Source organism: Manis pentadactyla, chromosome 10 (genome assembly GCF_030020395.1).
Source record: "Manis pentadactyla isolate mManPen7 chromosome 10, mManPen7.hap1, whole genome shotgun sequence".
NCBI lineage: Eukaryota > Metazoa > Chordata > Mammalia > Pholidota > Manidae > Manis > Manis pentadactyla.
The window spans coordinates 56,745,501-56,768,484 of record NC_080028.1 but is presented as its reverse complement, the minus strand read 5'-3'; the positions used below and the strand labels follow the sequence as shown (position 1 = coordinate 56,768,484).

General features: G+C 38.4%; 1 protein-coding gene and 1 long non-coding RNA gene across 2 annotated transcripts in view; one reads left to right on the top strand and one right to left on the bottom strand.

The window, feature by feature from the left end:
- LOC130679095 (uncharacterized) overlaps positions 1 to 22,984 on the bottom strand; it is a 173,400-nt gene that overhangs the window by 35,374 nt on the left and 115,042 nt on the right. The window lies entirely within an intron of this gene.
- Positions 1 to 22,984, top strand: part of C10H12orf56 (chromosome 10 C12orf56 homolog) — a 106,705-nt gene that overhangs the window by 25,522 nt on the left and 58,199 nt on the right. The window contains exon 3 of the mRNA XM_036894932.2: positions 4,983 to 5,055. Coding sequence (XP_036750827.2) covers positions 4,983 to 5,055 — 73 coding nt within the window. The remainder of the gene's footprint in view (positions 1 to 4,982; positions 5,056 to 22,984) is intronic.

Genomic DNA, 22,984 nt, shown 5'->3' with positions numbered 1-22,984 from the left:
AGCTGTTAAGATCACATCCTTAGCTTAGAGGAAGGGAAGAATGAGTCCAAGAGGCCTCCTGGAGAGGCCCTCCTACTTCTGACACCTGGTTAGTGAGTTAGATCAGCCCATGCCAGCCATTCACCCTTCACTATACTTCGCTCCAAGTCAGACTCAGAGCCTTTTTGAGTACTGAATAGCTCCAAGGTATGAGAAAGTTGTCCGGTGTTGATAAACTCTCATGGACAAGCACTCTTCCGCACTGACACTCTATGGCATGGCAACTTTTGTAGAAGTTGTAATTAGCAGGCTTATTAAATCCCCGGTCGCTCACCAGGTCTCTTGTTGTACTAATTAGGATATCTAACTGGTGTTGGTTGCCTTAAATGCATATTTATCCTTGTTCACAAGCATAATTATTCCTGACTTTCTTCCTCCAACATGTATAAGAAGATAAAAACACATTAAAGAAGCCAGTTACAGGTAGAAGTTTTTTGAATTCCTAGAAACTTTGCATATGATGTTAAAAGCAATAAAGAGTTTTTTAAAAAAACGTGTCTTGTGTTCATGCACATAGCTGTTCATAGAATGACACACACATATGTGCCCACCCACCCTGATACACAAACCAGCTCTTTACTTTCATCTCTGTAGGTACCATTTGACACAACTTTTACACAAGGACTTTTTTTTTATTAAGGTATCATTGATATACACTCTTAATGAAGGTTTCACATGAAAAACATTGTGGTTACTACATTCACACATATTATCAAATCCCCCCCAAATCCACTGAAGTCTCTGTCTATTAGTGTAGTAAGATGCCACAGTCACTACTTGACTTTTCTGCACAGGGACTTTTGGAAACACAAAACTGCCAGTGTCACAGGGAGTCACACGTAGCACACAGTAGAGGGAAGAAAACCATCCCCCTTCCCAGCATACCAACAGTGATGTGTTCCGATTTGTGTTCTCCTCCAAGCTGCTTGCACCCTGGGTTAGGTACTGCTTTATGCATAGGATCCCAGTGGTTTACCTCCTAGACATTGTGTAATATGTGATCCTGAAACAGGAGACAGGCTGAAGCCTGTCTGACCATCTATTTGACAAAAGTCATTACTAGAGCCCTTAATGGTAATAACGATTATGTCATACCTAAAGCAGCAGCACACAGTAACTACTGAGCATAAAGATAATTATTAGAACTTACTCCAAACCTCTTGGGTGAAACCCTAGGGAGTATTTGTCATGTGGCAAAGGTGCTCACAACTCCAATGAACTAGATCATCTTAACAAAGGAAGCACAAAATTACAAATCATTTGTAGTAAAGATGCTTGGTTTAATCATCACACTTAACAGCATATGAAATTGGCCCTACTTTTCTGGAGGTACACTAAAATCCAGACTTTCCTCTATGAACACGTGTCTTAATATAGGCCACAGCACTCTGAATTGTATTTTTTATGTGTAGATGAAAGAGGATGGTTATTAAACTCTAAAATGAACAGTGCTGAGGGGAGCAGAGTGACAGTGGTGAAATGTTATTAGCAGCTAAAGCTCTAGAATGAATTGAGTTTTTAGCCCCTTAATTTCAGGTACATTTACTCAGCAAAAGGACACTTAAGATTTTGTATTTTTTTATTTTATGTAAATTTTATGTCAGAAGAAAAATAAACTGAAAAAAGAGGCAGAGAGGAAAGAGGAAAGGGAAGCAAGCAAGCCAAGGGAGGAAGGAGCTAAGAGAGCCAGGGAAATCCCCTGATGGGGAGGAAGAAATTTCCTGTACACCTTGAGGTTCTTCTGGCTGGTCTAAGAATTAAACTGGCATGAGACAGATTAACAGAAGAAAAAAACATGTGGGTAAAATTGTAATATTTCTAGAACATCTCCCCTGGCTTTAGTGCATCTGCATGTCAATAGGCATTCCTAAGGGGCAGGGAAAGGTAGTCCATCTCCTTATCAATGGGTAATTACCTGGGCCATGGAGGGCTTATCAGAACCTGAGAGGTTAGGGGAAGGGCTGGTTTTGCTTCTGCAGGAGCAGGAAAGAGAGACGGCTCTGGACTGCAGTTTGTAAGCAATAAACGGGTTTTAAACTTTATTTCTCCCTTTGGCTGATTTTGGCTTTAGAGGTATTTTGCCACAGGATTCCCTCTCCCCACAGTTACAAAACCAAAGCTTAATTATATACATATGGGGCGAGCCACAGACATGGGTTCCAAAGACAGTCAGGGAGATGAGCTTTCCAGGTCACCCTGAGCCAAGGAGAAGGGGCTAGAGGTCTGAGATGTCAAAGGAAAAGGGAAGGAATTCGCAGGAATATGAAGAGAAAATGTTTGATAAACAAATATTTGCTGGGCCACACAGAAACAATAGGGGGCAGGGAGCAGAGAGTGCAATTTTAACAGACTTAACCACATCCATGTCCTTATTTACCACACCTAGTTTATATTATGATATAGCTATCTATGGTGACAGATCTCCTGGAGTGGTTCCTCCATCTAAATTATTTTTATGCAGTTGGGGGGGCAGAAGGTCAAATTGCTTTCTGAGTCTTATGGGCCTTGATGGTTTTCAGCTTTCAAAAAAAATCTGCTTGTCCAAGTGGCACTTCTTGGGGTGGCTTGCTCTTGGTCTCTACACCCCTAAAGCAATGCTCTGTTTTTCTTTTTCCTCTCCCTTGCTCTATGCATGGCTTGTGCATCCCTGACTCAACTCTTCTGCAGGAATAGGGAGTGGCTTGACAGGGAATGAATGCTGAGTTTCTGCTGGAGGTTAGAATGTGTAGCTAATACTGCTACCTTGCAGTAGTTTATAGAAATGTAAATTTGATTCTTGTTCAGAATAGTTATTAGGTATTATTATTATTATTTATTCCTCCAAATAAACACAGAAAATATACTCATATAATGGGGAGGACATGACACTTTTCTGGATGTTAAGTTGTGACTGGTTCTTTTTTACTTTAAGTTAGTGTTTATTGAATAGGCATCATGTGCATCATTTTTTTTCTTTTGGTATCATTAATATACAATTACAAGAACAACATGTGGTTATTAGATTGTCCCCATTATCAAGTCCCCACCACATACCCCATTATAGTCACTGTCCATCAGCATAGTAAGATGCTATAGAGCCACTACTTGTCTTCTCTGTCCTATACTGCCTTCCCTGTGATCCCCACCTATGTTATGTGTGTTAATTGTAATGCCCCTTATTCCCCTTCTCCCTCCCTTCCCACCCATCCTCCCCAGTCCCTTTCCCTTTGGTAACTGTTACTCCATTCTTGGGTTCTGTGAGTCTGCTGCTGTTTTGTTTCTTCAGTTTTTGCTTTGTTCTTATGCTGTACAGATGAGTGAAATCATTTGGTACTTGTCTTTCTTCACCTGGCTTATTTCAGTGAGCATAAGACCCTCTAGCTCCATCCATGTTCATGCAAATGGTAGGATTTGTTTTCTTCTTATGGCTGAATAATATTCCATTGTGTATACGTACCACATCTTCTTTATCCATCTACTGACGGGACACTTATATTGCTTCCATTTCTTGGCTATTGTAAACAGTGTTGCAATAAATACAGGGGTGCTATGTCTTTTTCAAACTGGACTGCTGCATTCTTAGCGTAAATTTCTATGAGTGGATTTCCTGGGTCAAATGGTATTTCTATTTTGTGTTTTTTGAGGAACCGCCATACAACTTTCCACAATGGTTGAACTAATTTTACATTCCCACCAGCAGTGTAGGAGGGTTCCCCTTTCTCCACATCCTCACCAACATTTGTTGTTGTCTGTCCTTTGGATGGTGGCCATCCTAACTGGTGTGATGTAATATCTCATTGTGGTTTTAATTTGCATTTCTCTGATGATTAGCAATTTGGACAATCTTTTCATGTGCCTGTTGGCCATCTGAATTTCTTCTTTGGAGAAGTGTCTGTTCAGCCCCTCTGCCCATTTTTTAATTGGATTATTTGCTTTTTGTTTGTTGAGGTGCATGAGCTCTTTTATATTTTGGATGTCAACCCCTTATCAGATATGTCATTTATGAATATATTCTCCCATACTGTAGGATGCCTTTTTGTTTTACTGATGGTGTCCTTTGCTGTACAGAAGCTTTTTAGTTTGATATAGTCCCACTTGTTCATTTTTGCTTTTGTTTCCCTTGTCCAGGGAGATATGTTCATGAAGAAGTTGTTCATGTTTATATTCAAGAGAGTTTTGCCTGTTTTTTTCTAAGAGTTTTATGGTTTCATGACTTACATTCAGGTCTTTGATCCATTTTGAGTTTACTTTTGTGTATGGGGTTAGACAGTAATACAGTTTCATTCTCTTACATGTAGCTGTCCAGTTTGCCAACACCAGCTGTTGAAGAGGCTGTCATTTTCCTACTGTATATCCATGGCTCCTTTATCATATATTAATTGACCATATATGCTTGGGTTAATATCTGGACTCTCTATTCTGTTCCACTGGTCTATGGGTCTGTTCTTGTGCCAGAATCAAATTGTCTTGATTACTGTGCCTCTGTAGTAGAGCTTGAAGTTGGGAAGCGAGATCCCCCATGCTTTCTTCTTCCTTCCCAGGATTGCTTTGGCTATTCAGGGTCTTCTGTGGTTCCATATGAATTTTAGAACTATCTGTTCCAGTTCATTGAAGAATGCTGTTGGTATTTTGAAAGGGGTTGCATTGATGTGCATCATTTTTATATACATTATCTCATATTCATTTTCAGAATTATCATGCTTATTTTTATAAATGAAAATACTGAGGCCAGAGCAATAAACTGGCAAAGTTCATATTTCCCAAGAGTCTGAACTTGAGTACGTGTTTTAACATCAAAGCCAAGATTCTTTTTGCTCCATCATGCTGCCTATCTTATAATTTTGGTCTTGGAAGTTTTTGTGAGAATTTATAAACAGTCATTAAATCAATACATGTAACTATGTTTCCTTTGTAAACTCAAGTAAAGTATGTAATTACCAACTGGCTTTTTTTTTTTTTTTAAGTCAAAGAAGAGATTAATGGCCCTGTCTTTTGGAAAGGCAAAGAGCCCAGAAGTCTGAAGAAATCCTCTCTTTGGTGAGATTGTTTTTGGGTTACATTTTTAACTTGCAGACTAAAAACATTTTACACTTCAATTTGCTCTTTTTAATGCTTTTTCTCTACTGATAGCTTTGGATTAAGTTCTGTTTATCTCCTATGTGAACTAATGAAGAGGATTCTTTTGGGAGAACTTTCTTCTAAGTTCAAATCCAGTTAGTTAAATAATAAAGTATAATTTTCTTATTTCAACTGAATGTATAGATGTCACAATATAAATAATAACTGACTAAAAAGCACTTATTTGGCTCTCCTTCTGTCAGGCCCTGTAATGAATAGAAAGATGAGTAAGGCATAGTTCTTATCTTTGAGAAGCTGATTTTAACCAGGATTTGTGACATTTGAATAAATAACATAATATGTGGTGTACACACTAAATGTCATAAATGAGTTTGAATTAATTGCCAGAGATTTAAAGAGGGGAAATCATACTCGGCTGTGGAGAGAAGTCAAGATGCCAGATGACAGTTAGTGAAGAAATAGTGCCCATGGACATGGAGATACTGCGGTTGGAAGGATAGTAGAAACAGATAGAGGCAGGAGAAAAGGGAACGTGTATTAGGAAAGGTAAGCAGTCTGGTGTGATTTAAAAATAGAACATCAATACCAGATAAAGGTTAGAAAGTAAAACTGGGCCCACATTTTTATATTTGATAAAAACCATTATTATGGAAAAATAATTAGTTGTGCTTAAAATGGATTGAAGTGGGGAGAAACCAAAGATTGGTGGGAAATAATGAGAATCTGAACTGGGATAGTGGTAGTGGGAATTAAGAAAACAGGATGGAAGAGACATTTCAAAGGCAAAATCTGCAAGACCAACTGAACATGAACTGATTGATTAAACATCGGAGTGATGGAGACAGAAACCACTGTGATTTTAAGCTGTGGTTCTGCAAAGTGATGCCTTTCAAAGAAATAAGGATGTCTAGAGGTATCAAGCCCCGGGTCCTAGTGGGCCTTATCTGGTGGAGAAGTTCATCTGGCAGTTGAAATTTCCATCTGGAAGGTGGATATACATTTAAAAAGGAGTTTCCTAAGCTACATAACCTTAGGTGATACATATGATTCTTTACAACACCTGAAGTATCTAGACATTAGAAGGAGTAGGGCAGCATAGGATTCTGAGAGCTGTAAAGTCAGGGGATACATAGGCCTGGGGAAAATTAATGTGGGTTGGGGCCCTGAGAGTCAAATCATGGCATGGGAGAAATATTCAAGTTAGGAAAACATTGAAAATACTATAAAGGAAATGGGAGCTCCTAATTGGGCAGTATCCACAAAACTGTGGTGGTCTACACTGTGCAGTGACTTCAGTTGCTGGGGTAGGGAACCTTTTTCACACTGCCCTTTCATCTCCTCTTACTGAGCAAGATGACCTACAAAGTCTCTTCAAAACCTAAATTTCATTATGATAACTTCCTTTCTTACCAAAAAATTATAAAAAACAAGTGGTTTAGGAAGTTGTTTTCTTTCCTACTGGGAATACATCACCAATTTGCTTTATAGACTTTTTACTTTATAACCAACTATTCTGAACAATAAAATTGGTGGGAATTTGGGTGCAGTAACTTTAATTTTCTTAAAGGTTTTTAGAGTTTAAGAAGTTATCTTGAAAAATGGTCTCTGTGTTCCTGTCAGGATTCTCAAAAATTTTAGAGGTTCCAATTACATTTGAAGCTGAAACATCAGAAAAATGCACTAGCTAAGACAGGATTGACTAGTAAGTGTTCTATTTTGCATTGCTAACCAGAGCTCAGAAAGCACACTGAGACCCCTTTGTACTGCTGGATTGGGGGACAGACTGTGTGGCTGAATTCCTTCCCCTAGGTTTTCTCAATGGGGTGCTATTGGCATTTTGTGGGGGACCTTTTGTTATCATGAAGAATGATCCCATGCATTGTGGGACTTGAGCTTCTCTGGCTGTGGTCCACGAAATGCCAGTAATTCACCTCTTTTATTGTGGCCACTAAAAAACACCACCACATATTTCCGCAGGAACCACCTTAGTTTCCAGCTGGCAACACACCTGTCAGGTTGGCTTCCATTTTCCCCATCCTGTGGGCTTTCTCCCTTTCCCTTCTCTCGCCTTCCCTAGGAAGCATCCTAGCTTTCCCAGTAAAATTCTGCACTTGGGTTTTTATTGATGCTATGATGCAATAATACAAATTTAAAATGGTTCTCCCTTCAATAGAATTTCTGTTTTAACAGGCATCAAAGCTAGAAGCTCAAGGAAAGAAGTTTAATTAGTAGAAATTTGTTTTTTTGAAGTATGATTGACATTTAAGTGCAACTACAATATTTAAACTATACAATTTGATACATTTTGCCATATGCAAACACTCGTGAAACCATCACCACAGTCAGTATCTGTCACCCCTGCCCTGTACTGTGGCCTAAAAACTTTCTCAGGTGGTAAGCTGGGGCAGTTGTTAGGTCAACCCTGTTTGTTTCCCACTCTTAGAGCTGGCTTATGCCTGATGTCCAGTGTCTTAAAAGTTGGGTTTTTTTTCCATATATTTTTCCAGTTTTGGGTTGTTTTGGGTGTGAGGGCCATCTAGTCCCTGTTACTTCATGGTGGCCTGAAACAGAAGAAAACTAGTAGAATTTTAATCTTATGCCAATATATAATAAAGGAGGATTTGGATCAGTACCAGATCATTCTGGAGCCAGTGATGGTTCCAGAACTCTCAAAAAAGAGATTCTATAAAAGGGGGCAGCAAAAAGTGGGGGACTTAGGGAACTCATTTACTTAGAATACATGCTTATTTGGAATGGCTAGACATTCTTTTTCCTTTGATAGGCACAAATTACACTTTATGTGGTGTATATATTTATTTTTGGTGGCTTGCTGGGGATGGGGTGGGGCTACTAGAGATCCTAGGGTCTGAGGGACACTAAAGCCCCGCTCCCCTGGCCTCTGCCTTTGCGAGCCTGCTGTCTTAGGCTAATTCAGTTCACCCCCACTTCCAAACTATAATAGTGAGGATAACTCTGAGGCTCAGAAGGACCCCAACTATCAAAAACTCAACACATGCCTGCTATCCTGCTTTTACAAAAAGATAAAACCATATGTTTTTGGAAAACTTTCTTAACAGAGTTGAATGTCCAAAAACCAAATTTAGGTATAAGGGAGAGCCCATTTCCCCAAGTGCTCCTGCTGTTTGAGGTTATATTGGTTACGGGCTTGAACTTGCTCATCAGTAAGCCAGAATCTGGGACACCCACTGCTGCTTCCTAAGGTGTTGTAACTTCTTTGAGATTAGTCTACACTCTTTACAGGTGTTGGTTGGGCCATGTGAGGAGCCAGCCCAAAGCATCTGGGCTGTGGGAATATAGCTGACCTGGAGTCACAGCAGAAATCCACATTTTTTTCAAGTCTGGCCCTGTAACAGAATCTCTCAAGGATTCATGGAGAGTTCAGACTTCTGGGTTCTACCCCAGACTACTGAATTCTAAGCTTTAGGGATGGAACTCAACAGTCTGTTTTTGGTAGCTCCCTACAGGTTTTGTTAGCTAGCTACCAAAGTTTAGGAAGTCCTGGGCTATGTAATCAGTCTGCTCCTGGATTACTGTGACTCCTCAGTTCTATATCCATAATATGTCTGTAATCCATCAGTTTCTCTCTGTCTTCAGTGCCAATACTCTAGCACAAGCTACTATCATCATCTCTCACCTGGGCTTGCAATACCTCCAACTACCCTCCCCATCTCCATTCTTGTCCCTGCTGTGATCTAAATGTTTGTGTCTCCCCCAGTTCATATGTTGAAATCCTAGCCTCAGAGGTGACAGCATCAGGAGATGGGCCCTTTGGGAGGCGCTTTAATCCTGAGGGCAGACCCCTCACGAACAAGAAGAGTGCCTATGGAAGGCTCCAGAGAGATCACGCACCCCTTCCACCATGTAAGGACACAGTAAGAAGTTGCCAGCTAGGAACAATAAAATGGTCCTTACCAGGAGGCAATCAACCATTTTAGTCCCTGATCTTGACTTTCCAGGTTTCAGAACTGTGAGACATACATTTCGTGTTGTTTATAAGGCACCTAGTCTGTGGTGTTTTGTGACAGCAGCCCAAACGGGCTAAGACAGTACCCCTCCACTCCGGTGTGAAGCCCTTATGTACCTGAAAGCCAAAGTGATCTTTTCCAAATGACCCTTTCTTGCTTAACACCTTTTGGTTGTATCCCATTGCACAGAAAATCTTTTACATGTCTAGACAACCCTTCAAGACCTGGCCTTTGCTTACCTCTCCAGCTTCATCTCAAGTTCCTTCTTCCCTTGCTTACTCACTGGCTAGAGCACCCCAAGCATTTTCCAGCTCAAGGCTTGTATACTTCCTTTCCCCTCCTAACATGGCTTTCCACATGCCTCACTCTCATCCTTCAGGTCTTAGCTTGACTGCCCACATCTTAAAGAGGTCTTGCCTCTTACATGTATAGTAAGACACCCAAGTATTCTTCATCAGAGTGCTCCATAGCATTTTCATTAGCTGTATCACAGTCATTGTTTATTGTCTGTCTTCCCAGTAGAATGTAAGCTCTATGAGGGAAGGGCTCTGCATGTTCTTGTACACTGATACATTCCTAGGGCTTGACCTAGTGCCTGATACATAGCAGGTGCTAAGTATTTGTTGAAATGGCTAATCATGTTCTTTACAGCCTATTATATAGACTTGAGGGAGAGTGATTTGATCTAAATTCATGTAATAATAAACCATGTTTTGAAGGGGTTGATCCACTCCTACTGTTCCCCTGGTGCTGACTTACTAGCTCCTGGGAGGAGGGATCTTTGCCTTGTCATGGTACTAAGTGAGATTCCTTCATAACCAGAAGTATTGAGGGAGAGGCAATGCCAGGGATAGCCATCCATGTGCTCTCATACTCAGTAGTCTTCATTTCACATTGTGGCATACTAGTGCCCCAATTCTCCTAGACTACTCATTGTTTCTTTCAATTTAGAAAAATAGAAGAGGTTTCTGATTAATGTTTGCAATAGTTGTTTTAGGTTATTGTGGGGGTTAAGACTCTTTGAAGTGGCAGAAGTCTAACTTAGGTTAAACGGAGAATTTATTGGAATTACTAGGGCAACTCATATAATTCACCAATCATTCAACAGCTGTATATAGAAATTTACATAAATATAGACACAAATGTAAATGTGTATACCTGTCTATGTACCCTGGCACATTCTAATTGCTGGGCTCTGTGTTCAATTTTAGATGTAGAATAATGAGCAAACCCAGCAAAGGTTAGAAACCAATTCATAGGAATGTAGGAATGGTAAGAATGAAGTTGGGATTTAGGCAGAGCTGGAACTGGGGACTTGAGGGCCGTGGAACTTTGTCTCTGTCTCCTTTGAAGTTTATGGATCAGCCTCATTTTTCTATGATTGAATACATGTCCTCTGTGGGGCAGCAAAGTGGTCAATTATCTTGAATTCGCATTTTACAGCTCTCACTACCAGACAAAGGCTAACTCACATACTTTCTTGCATCAGATTTAAAAATCTCGGGAAGATCTCTGATGCCTAGCTTGAATAAATGCTTCACTGATGAAAACATCCACCATAGCCAAGAAGTAAGCATCTTTAAAAACACGGCAACTTCTGCATGGAGGGCAAGAGTGGTTTCCAAGTAAAGGGCATGAGGAGGGAGCTGAGTCCACCGTTCCAGAGTTTTCTAGCACTGTCATCTCCATAATTAAACAGTTGAGTCAAAAGTGTAAATAGCTGGCAGGCTGGCATAGAAAATACTAATTAGAGGACTAAAGAATGTTATCATGTACAGAGCTTTGAAACATCTCTGAGGTGTAAAAGTTTTAGGCCTAATTATGAGAGGCTGCAGGTCATGAGAAGGATGCAGTTATCTTGGGACATCAAACTTACATAAGTATGATTACTTTTCAGAGTAATAGTAAACAACAGGTCTTTTAACACCTAAGGGATAGAAGACAGACTAGTCATCTCTGATAATGAGATTCAGTATTTAGGTTTTTCTGTCTTTAGTGTAGCTCTTCATTAGTGGATAGTTCCATGTTCTCATATGCATTTTACTGGAGAAAACCCAGGTAGATAATTTCACCAAATGTTCTTTTAGGAAAAGTGTACTGTGAACTACTTAAGAGTTCCCTAAAGCTGGAGAGAAAAAAAGACTACCTGTTGCTTGCAAGTGTGAAAAAAACAGAGAGGAAGATGGAGGTAAACAGAACACTTGTACAGTGCTGGCACAGAGTAAGGCCTATAGAAATTTAATGGAGTTCGCCTTGAATAAGTCATTGAAGAAAAGAAATAGTGACAATGCTTAGCCCTCGGTCCAGGTCTGCTAGGTACGTACCCACCAGTGCAGATTTTGACCTGAGTTTATATCTGTGTAATCACAAGTCTGATCACATGTCCAAGTGGGCAAGTTGCGATGGGAAAACTCTTGAAAGACTGAAGGAGAGACCTGGAGATGCTACAGGAGACATGAGGGCTTATTGGGACTTTCCAGGAGTGGCCATCTGGACAAGGGAGGGAACTGCTTATATGGGCAGAAGGGACAGAGACTCCACTTGTGCCAGCGGTGAGGGGACTGAGACTGCATGTTATGCTAGAAGGGATCATTTTGTGCCCTAAGGAACAAAACATTGATCAGAGTGGTCAGCCTCCAATAAGATGTTTCCATTGATAAGGCAGGCCTGGATTTGGCCAGCCCCAGGCCATCAACATACCTTATATTTAGCAAACCTCCCAAAAGAAGGAGGGAGCCTTTCTTCCGCCTGCTACTTCTACAGCTTTTCTTCTTCTTTCCTAATTACAACCCTTAAATAGAATTCATGCCTCATATCGAATTTACCGAGTATCATAGTTCTTCCAAGTGGTAAAGATACCTCAAGACAAATGCTGGGCATAGAAGCCACAGGGCATAAATATGCAAAGAAGTAAAAAGCTAACCTTTTCAAACAATAAGGCTTCTCTCTCACTTACCAACTTTACATTTCCCTGTATGGCCCCGGAAGATGACTGGTTAGCCAGAGACGGGTAAGATTCCTCAAGGGAGGAACAACCTAAGACAGGCACATTCAGCGGGGGCCATCAGGTGAGAAAATGGGGATCAACAGAGGTGAGGCTTAGAATCTCACCCCCCCATTTTGAGAGAAATCTTCTGCATCCGTGGATGTTTTATTGCCCTTGTCTAGCTTGGATTAACACTTAGTCTACAGGCACACACCTGATCATCTACATTTGCTCTCTTACAACACTAAACTATGTTTTCTACCTTTATCTTGTATCTACCTACCACTTCAGCATTTTATTAAAAATAATAATAATAAAGAGAGAAATATGGTATCCACATATAAATCAAGTATAAAAATAAAATGAATATTCATATTTGAACTGACTGTTTATAGTTCATAATGCATGAGCAAAACCGAAAGCTTCTGTGATGACTACCCTTGTAATGTTCACCATGTAACTTATTCACTATGTAAGAATTTGTTCTCCATGTAAGAACTTGTTCGTTATGCTTCAGAAGATTGGATACTGACAAAACTTAGGCTTGGGGTGGATTAATGATTGTGCATTGAGCATTGACCCCCCTATACAGAATTTTATTGTTGTTAACAACCATTTGATCAATAAATATGAGAGATGCCCTCACACACAAATATATATATATATATATATATATATACACACTTCCAATTGTAAAATAAATAAGTAACCGGGATGTAATGTATAGCATAAGGAATATAGTCAAAATATTGTAACAACTTGATATGGTGATAGCTGGTACCTAGAATTATCATGTATATAAATGTTGAATCACTGTGTTGTACACCTGAAACTAATGTAATACTGTGTGTCAACTACCCTTCAATAAAAAATAATTATTCAAAAAAAAAGAAGGAGGGGGCCATGTGAATACATGGCTGCTTTGGGACAAAAGGTTACAAGTAGGCAGTGCTTGTCCCCACACTATCTGTCTGCAACTTCTAAAGATTTTAGCTAATGAAGAAAACAGATCCTACCATTTGCAGCAACATGGACGGAGCTAGAGGGTATTATACCCAGTGAAATAAGCCAGGCAGAGAAAGACAAGTATCAAATGATTTCACTCATCTGTGGAGTATAGGAACAAAGCAAAAACTGAAGGAACAAAACAGCAGCAGACTCACAGAACCCAAGAATAGACTAACAGTTACCAAAGGGAAAGGGACTGGGGAGGGTGGGTGAGAAGGGAGGGATAAGGGGAAGAAGAGGCGTTACGATTAGCACACATAATTTAGGGGGGCAAAATGGGGAAGACAGTATAGTACAGAGAAGACAAATAGTGATTCTATAGCATCTTACTATGCTGATGGACAGTGATTGCAATGGGGTATGTGGTGGGGACTTGATAATGGGGGGAGTCTAGTAACCATAATGTTGCTCATGTAAGTGTATATTAATGATACAAAAAAAAAAAGATTTTAGCTAATGAAAATTTAAAAGGAGATTTTCTAAGCATAGTGCATGGCAAGTAGAAGGATGAGCTTTTGGAGACATTGATCTGTTTAAAAAACAGAAGTAGAGCTGATGAGCGTGGCATCCTTATGAAATGAGATTGTGCTACCCTTAATTGTACATCATTAGCAAAAGGGATGGAAAAAAAAGTGAACCTTATATTTTTCTCTAAGAAGAAGCATTTCTTGAAAGAAAGTAGAAAAGGAGGCTGTGTTGTTCTTTCTGTATAGTAGATAAACGTGCAGGCTCTGTAGCCATACTGGCTGACTTCAAATCCTGACTCTGCCTTGGACTATTTAATCTTCCCAGGCTTTATCCCAAGGGCAGGATGGGGCTCATATTAGTACTTTCCCACAGGGATAATATATTAGGGCTAAATCCTGTACATGTGAAGTGCCTGTACATGTACACCTTGTGAGGCACTATGTGAATCCTCATTAAAACAGCTCTTTTGTTATTGCTGATTATCAGTAAGTTAGTCACTGAGCAATATTCAGCATCCTCAGAATCCTTGATCAAATTTTGGGACAGAATAACTTTCCTCTTTTCAACTCTTACTAATAACACTATAGTATTTAAAAAAAAATGCTATTGTGTGATAATTTGACATGAGGTACCATCCATAGTAATTTTCTAAGAATTCCTTATGCAACAGATTATTGTAGTTGAATTAGAGAACCAAATCATGTAGTTTATGTAAATACGTGTAAGTACATGAATCCAGAATGCTTAGAAACTCAAAAGAAACAGCTGTTCTTACAGTATTTATTTCTTGATAGTTCTCAAAATTAACTCTGAAAACATTAAATAGATATATTCTCTTGCACACAATTTACTCATAGTTTATCATGATTCACAAATATACATTTCTCAATCATACATTTATAAAAATACAAAAAAAATATTCATTGAGCATGGGGGAGGTAGAATCAGTAGTCCTTCTCCCCCTCACTCTCTTTCATTTTATCCCAACCTTCCTCTTCCTTTTTCTTCCTCCCTCCCTACCTTTATGCATCTGTCTGAAAATTTCCCTGGGATAAGTAATCAGGAGCACAATTGTTGTGTATATTCTACATTGTGTTAATTCACTTGTTGGTTTTCGACATTAAAAATGTCTCCTCCTTTTGTCAGCTGCCTGTTAGCTTTATCCTTGTGGTCTTTTACTGAATAGAGTTTTAATTTTGATGTAATAAAATGAATTAAGATTTTGATTCTTGTCAAGATGCAGTAAGCACATTTTATCCCACCTTTCCCTCTGAACGCAAGTAAAAATCCTGAATAGATGCATACAGCAGTTGATTGCCTGATTAAAAAAAAAATAGATCAGTGCAAATCAAAACCACAATGAGAATATCACCTCATACCAGTCAGAATAGCTAATATCACTAAGAAGTAACAAGTGTTGGTGAGGATGTGGAGAAAAGGTAATTTACTCTTGAACACTGCTGGTGGGATTGTAAATTGGTGCAGCCACCACGGAAAGCAGTTATAGAGGTTTCTCAAAACACTAAAAGTATTAATACCATATGACCCAGCAATTGTACTTCTAGAAATTTACCCAAAAACAAAATCAATAATTTGAAATGATACATGCACCCCTGTATTTACTGCAGTATTATTTTTAATAGCCAAACTATGGAAGCAAACTAAATGTCTATGAATAGATGAATGGATTAAAAAAATGTGGTACACATATATAAGAATATTACTCAACCATAAAGAGAATTAGCATCTTGCCATTTGAAATAACATGGATGGACCTACAAGGTATTATGCTCAGTGAAAAAAGTCAGATAGAGGAAGACAAATACCATGATTTTACTTCTATGTAGAATCTAAAAAACAAAACAAATGAACAAATAAACAAAACAGAAATAGACTCAGACACAGAAAACAGACTGGTGGATGGGAGAGGGCTGGCTCAGTAGGAGAAGGGGGGGAAATAGAATGCTTGGTATCTTGATCTGGGTGATGGTTACATGAGTGTGTTTACATGTCAGAATTCATCAAGCTCTCTACTAAGATATGTGTATTTTACTGTATGTACCTCAATATAAAAAAACAGTAATTAAAAAGCAACTAAATAAATGTTCTCCATTGAATTTAACCAAGACTCAGAGTGAACAACAGCTATATAAATTTTCCTCTAAAATATGCTTTAGCTGAGTCACATGCAATTTGACATGTATTGTCATTCAGTTTGAAGTATCTCAATTTCCTTTAATATTTTCAGCAGCTTGATTGTAATGTGTCTGGTATGGAATTATTTCAGTTCATCTTGTTTGGGAATCACTGAGTTTCTTGAACTGTAAGTTTATGTCTTTTGCCACATTTGGGGAGTTTTCAGCCATTATTTCTTCAAATGTTTTTTCTGCACTATACTCTTTGTCTCCTTCTGGGACTCTGAGGACATGAACATTAGCCCTTTTCATATTGTCATACAGTCTCCTGAGATTCTGTTCATTTTCCTTCCATTTTTATTCTCCATGTTGTTCATATTGGATAATTTCTATTCATCTGTCTTCAAATTCAATAAGTCATTCCTCTGTCATCTCCATTCTGTTTATTGAGACCATTCGGTGAATTTTGAAATTTTTGGTTATTATAGTGTATTTTTCCTCCTACAATATCCATTTGGTCCCTTTTTAATCTTCTTTTTCTCTGATGAGACTTTCTCTTTCCATTTGTTTTTACAGGATTCCCTCTTAGTTATTATTGGAACACGATTATAATGGTCTTTGATAATTCCAACATCTTTGTCATCTCAGTATTGAATTAATTGTCTTTTTCTTCCTAAGATAATTGAGCTTTTCCTGGTTCTTCAAATGTCAAGTAATTCTGGATTGCATCTGGGATATTTTGAGTATTACGCTGGGACTTTTTTTTTTTTTTTTGAGAGGGCATCTCTCATATTTATTGATCAAATGGTTGTTAACAACAATAAAATTCTGTATAGGGGACTCAATGCACAATCATTAATCAACCCCAAGCCTAATTCTCAACAGTCTCCAATCTTCTGAAGCATAACGAACAAGTTCTTACATGGTGAACAAGTTCTTACATAGTGAATAAGTTCTTACATGGTGAACAGTGCAAGGGCAGTCATATCACAGGAACTTTCAGTTTTGATCATGCATCATGAACTATAAACAATCAGGTTAAATATGATTATTCGTTTGATTTTTATACTTGATTTAAATGTGAATCCCACATTTCTCCCTTATTATTATTATTAATAAAATGCTGAAGTGGTAGGTAGATGCAAGATAAAGGTAGAAAACATAATTTAGTGCTGTAAGAGGGCAAATGTAGATGATCAGGTGTGTGCCTATAGACTAAGTATTAATCCAAGCTAGACAAGGGCAACAAAACATCCACGGATGCAGAAGATTTCTCTCAAAACAGGAGGGGTGAGGTTCTAAGCCTCACCTCTGTTGATCCCCAATTTCTCACATGATGGCCCCCCTACGACTGTGCCTGTCTTAGGTTGTTCCTACCTTGAGGAATCTTACCCGTCTCTGGCTAACCAGTCATCTTCCGGGGCCATACAGGGAAATGTAAAGTTGGTAAGTGAGAGAGAAGAAATATTCTTTGAAAAGGTTATATGCTGGGACATTTTGAGTATTATGCGACTCTGGTACTGGTCTTTGCCAGCTTCTTAGTTATGCTTAAGATAGCTGAGAATTATTTTCTAACTTTGAATTGTTCTACATAGAGTAGTTTATATTTCAATTCTGCTTTACTGGAATCTTTAAGGGGAATTTTCATATTTCTTTAACTTCTTACTTATCCCTTTTAAGAGTTTAAAACATTTTTTTTCTAATTGACTGATTTTTCTAATTATTTCTAATAATTCATTTCTTGGTAGAGTCAATATGCTCATGTATATGTACTGTTCATTCTTAGCTGAACTTGCACATAACAGGTTTTTCTGAAGCTGCCCAATTTTGCCAGTTGCTTTTTGGACTGTGATTTTTAGCCTGACATTTGCAGCCTCAATTATCTGTCTTGATGCAGAGCAAAAAAGGAGAAAAAAAAGATTTGTGCATATTTTTGATTTTGGAGTTGTCTTTCCCACTTCTCTAATCTCTTCTTCCTTTGCAACTGGGCTATCCCTAGAGATATCTAATCAGCTCATTAGAAAAACTCCTGACTTTTAGCAACTTTATTCTATAGATATAAAGTGGATACATGTGCAAACTCAAGGTTCTACACCTCTTGCTTAGCAATGAAATACTCTTTAATCAGACGAGCAATGGTGAGTATTATTGAATTTCAAATGAAGAATACAGTTTAGTTTTATGTATTGGCTTGCTTAACTGGTGAGGCTATAATGTCCATGCCATTTTCATTTATGCTGCCAAAAAGGTAATCCTTTTTAGAAACTGTTTTTAACTCTCCAAAGTAATCTGTTTTTCATACAACTGAGTAAATAAGTCATTTCAAGTAAGACTTTATGTAACTACCTAAAATCATTCACTGAACTTTTATACAACATATGTTGTGCCTAAAGTGAACATTTTAATATAATTTCATAACTTTATCTCATATAATCTACACACTGAGTTATTTAACTCTCCAATATCCAGAGAGAAAATTTTAGGAAATATTATCTTCAAGAATAAAGAAAAGCTATCATTTTAAAGAGGATTGTAATATATATTATCCATTTCTGGGCTGGACATATTACTTTACCTGGAAATCCTAGTGTAAGCATGTTTTATTCTTAGATGCTTTGATAACACTGTTATATAATACTAGAATCCTATGAAGAAGGATAATGTAAGATAATTACTGAGCAGCACTGAGAGATTATGGGTCTTATACAGTAATTTGTTCAGCTATGTGTTTAAAATCTGGCCATGCCATGTGCCCCTCTACAGAGCAAGAAGAGTGTGGGAAGGAGGGAGTGCTCTCATGCTGAGAGTTTGGCAAGGGGTGGCTGTTTAATGAGGATGTTTAACTAGGATGAGTGAACTGCGGTGGTCACTTTGTGTGTGTGTGTGTGTGTGTGTGTGTGTGTGTGTGTGTATGTGCATGCGCACGCTCACACAGGGGTGCATGTGCACATGCAACATCAGTGGGGGTAGCTGAGGGTTGGAACTCAGCACAGTTCAGAACACTGTACAGATAATGAATGACTTAGTACCTTAACTTAAGAACTAATAATAACAAAGTGGCTTTCCACTTTCATGGAGGTTCCAGTCTTATAAAGGAGACAAGATACTTTAATATAAAATGATAAACTGGCAATTCAAGGCCATACAGGATGATGTTAATAGCTCACACTTATTGAGTGTTTCCAGTGTTATGAACTCATAGAATGTATTTTCTTATTTAATCCTTGCAGAAACTCTATGAGATTGGTCTTATTGTTCCTATTTTTAAATTAGGAAATTGAGGTTTGGGTCAACCAAAGTCCTATAACCACTAAATGGCAGAGTCAGGATTAGAATTTAGATGTCATCATATTCTGCAACTTCTTAGCCCCTCTACCACTTGCTCCCTTTTTTTTTTTTTTTTTTTTCTGCCATTTAGTTGTTTATTTTCTTTTTTTTTTTTTTTTTTAATAATTATTTTTTATTGAAGGGTAGTTGACACACAGTATTACATTACATGAGTTTCAAGTGTACAACACAGTGGTAGAACATTTATATACATAATTCTAGGTTCCAGCTATCACCCTACCAGGCTGTTACAATATCTTGACTATATTCCTTATGCTATACATTACATCCCGGTTACTAATTTATTTTACCATTGGAAGTCTGTCCTTTTTTTTTTTTTTTTTTTTTTTTTTTTTGTGAGGGCATCTCTCATATTTATTGATCAAATGGTTGTTAACGACAATAAAATTCTGTATAGGGGAGTCAATGCTCAATGCACAATCATTAATCCACCCCAAGCCTAATTTTCGTCAGTCTCCAATCTTCTGAGGCATAACAAACAAGTTCTTACATGTAGAACAAATTCTTACATAATGAATAAGTTACATAGTGAACAGTAAAAGGGCAGTCATCACAGAAACTTTCGGTTTTGCTCATGCATTATGAACTCTAAACAGTCAGTTCAAATATGAATACTCATTTGGTTTTTATACTTGATTTATATGTGGATACCACATTTCTCTCTTTATTATTATTATTTTTAATAAAATGCTGAAGTGGTAGGTAGATACAAGATAAAGGTAGAAAACATAGTTTATTGTTGTAAGAGAGCAAATGTAGATGATCAGGTGTGTGCCTGTAGACTATGTGTTAATTAAAGCTAGACAAGAGCAATAAAACATCCACGTATGCAGAAGATTTCTCTCAGAACGGGGGGGTGAGGTTCTAAGCCTCACCTCTGTTGATCCCCAATTTCTCACCTGATGGCCCCCCTGCGACTGTGCCTGTCTTAGGTTGTTCCTCCCTTGAGGAATCTTACCGGTCTCTGGCTAACCAGTCATCTTCCGGGGCCATACAGGGAAATGTGAAGTTGGTAAGTGAGAGGGAAGCCTTATTGTTTGAAAAGGTTAGCTTTTTACTTCTTTGCATATTTATGCCCTGTAGCTTCTATGCCCAGCATTTGTCTTGAGGTATCTTTACCACTTGGAAGAATTATGATACTCGGTAAATTTGATATGAGGCACGAAATCTATTTAAGGGTTGTAATTAGGAAGGAAGAAGAAAAGCTATAGAAGTAGCAGGCAGAAGAAAACATGGGAAAATTTATTATTTCTTTGACATATCTTCTTGTAGAGTAACTTCAGCATATATAGGTTTTAAGCTACTACTTAAATTGCGCACACACATTAACATAATAGGAGTATAGTTACATAACCAAAGCATATCTGTAATTACCAGCCATCTCCAGTGAAACCAAGAAAATCAGTTAGGCACCTTAGGCATTTGTGAAAACTTATCTATGATATGGTGGATATTGTCCAACTGAACTTGAACAGTCTGAGAGAAATCAGACAAATTAAAACAACCCATTCCTGGGGAATGTTCACATCCCTTATGTTCTTTTAACAGTAAATATTCTGTAGTTGTAAGACTTTGGAGCACAAAAATTTGCACTTCTCCAAATTCTTGGTTGAGTTCCAACAGTATAGATCCAGTCAAATTTGTTGTTTTACTGTATGCACAGGCCAGCTTAGATATCTCCTTCATTCCCATGGCAAGTCCAGGAGCTGGTGGGATGAGTGCATCTACAGCTGTAGCAGTGCGTGGATCTTTGTTGGGGTTTTTTGATGATCATCTTCTGGCATGAGTCTTCCAGAGAGTGCTGATGTTGGAAGTTCTCTTTCATATCGTATCTTAGTTCATTTTCGGGGTAGCCCAATTAGGCTTTGATCTTCTGTATAAACGCAAACAGACCCTTTGCCTACACTTTTATATGCCTTTTATACCCTTGTGTAGAACTCATTGGAGGTTACCACACATGAACTGCCCTTGTTTTTTTGTTTTGTTTTGTTTTTGGTATCACTAATCTACACTTACATGACGAATATTATGTTTACTAGGCTCTCGCCTATACCAGGTCTCCCCCATAAACCCCTTTACAGTCACTGTCCATCAGCATAGCAAAATGTTGTAGAATCACTACTTGCCTTCTCTGTGTTGTACAGCCCTCCCTTTTCTCCTACCCCCCCATGCATGTTAATCTTAATACACCCCACTTCTCCCCCCCCTTATCCCTCCCCACCCACCCATCCTCCCCAGTCCCTTTCCCTTTGGTACCTTTTAGTCCATTCTTGAGTTCTGTGATTCTGCTGCTGTTTTGTTCCTTCAGTTTTTCCTTTGTTCTTATACTCCACAGATAAGTGAAATCATTTGGTATTTCTCTTTCTCCGCTTGGCTTGTTTCACTGAGCATAATACCCTCCAGCTCCATCCATGTTGCTGAAAATGATTGGATTTGCCCTTTTCTTATGGCTGAATAGTATTCCATTGTGTATATGTACCACATCTTCTTTATCCATTCATCTATCGATGGACATTTAGGTTGCTTCCAATTCTTGGCTATTGTAAATAGTGCTGCGATAAACATAGGGGTGCACTGATCTTTCTCATACTTGATTGCTGCATTCTTAGGGTAAATTCCTAGGAGTGCAATTCCTGGGTCAAATGGTAGGTCTATTTTGAGCATTTTGATGTACCTCCATACTGTCTTCCACAATGGTTGAACTAACTTACATTCCGACCAGCAGTGTAGGAGGGTTCCCCTTTCTCCACAGCCTCGCCAACATTTGTTGTTGTTTGTCTTTTGGATGACAGCCATCCTTACTGGTGTGAGGTGATACCTCATTGTAGTTTTAATTTGCATTCTCTGATAATTAGCGATGTGGAGCATCTTTTCATGTGTCTGTTGGCCATCTGTATTTCTTTTTTGGAGAACTGTCTGTTCAGTTCCTCTGCCCATTTTTTAATTGGGTTATTTGTTTTTTGTTTGTTGAGGCGTGTGAGCTCTTTATATATTCTGAACGTCAAGCCTTTATCGGATGTGTCATTTTCAAATATATTCTCCCATACTGTAGGGATCCTTTTTGTTCTACTGATGGTGTCTTTTGCTGTACAGAAGCTTTTCAGCTTAATATAGTCCCACTTACTCATTTTTGCTGTTGTTTTCCTTGCCCGGGGAGATATGTTCAAGAAGAGGTCACTCATGTTTATGTCTAAGAGGTTTTTGCCTATGTTTTCTTCCAAGAGTTTAATGGTTTCATGGCTTACATTCAGGTCTTTGATCCATTTTGAGTTTACTTTTGTATATGGGGTTAGACAATGGTCCAGTTTCATTATCCTACATGCAGCTGTCCAGTTTTGCCAGCACCACCTGTTGAAGAGAGTGTCATTTCCCCATTGTATGTCCATGGCTCCTTTATCAAATATTAATTGACCATATATGTCTGGGTTAATGTCTGGATTCTCTAGTCTGTTCCATTGGTCTGTGGCTCTGCTCTTGTGCCAGTACCAAATTGTCTTGATTACTATGGCTTTATAGTAGAGCTTGAAGTTGGGGAGTGAGATCCCCCCTTCTTTATTCTTCTTTCTCAGGATTGCTTTGGCTATTCGGGGTCTTTGGGGTTTCCATATGAATTTTTGAATTATTTGTTCCAGTTCATTGAAGAATGTTGCTGGTAGTTTCATAGGGATTGCATCAAATCTGTATATTGCTTTGGGCAGGATGGCCATTTTGATGATATTAATTCTTCCTAGCCACGAGCATGGGATGAGTTTCTATCTGTTAGTGTCCCCTTTAATTTCTCTTAAGAGTGACTTGTAGTTTTCAGAGTATAAGTCTTTCACTTCTTTGGTTAGGTTTATTCCTAGGTATTTTATTCTTTTTGATGCAATTGTGAAAGGAGTTGTTTTCCTGATTTCTCTTTCTGTTGGTTCATTGTTAGTGTATAGGAAAGCCACAGATTTCTGTGTGTTGATTTT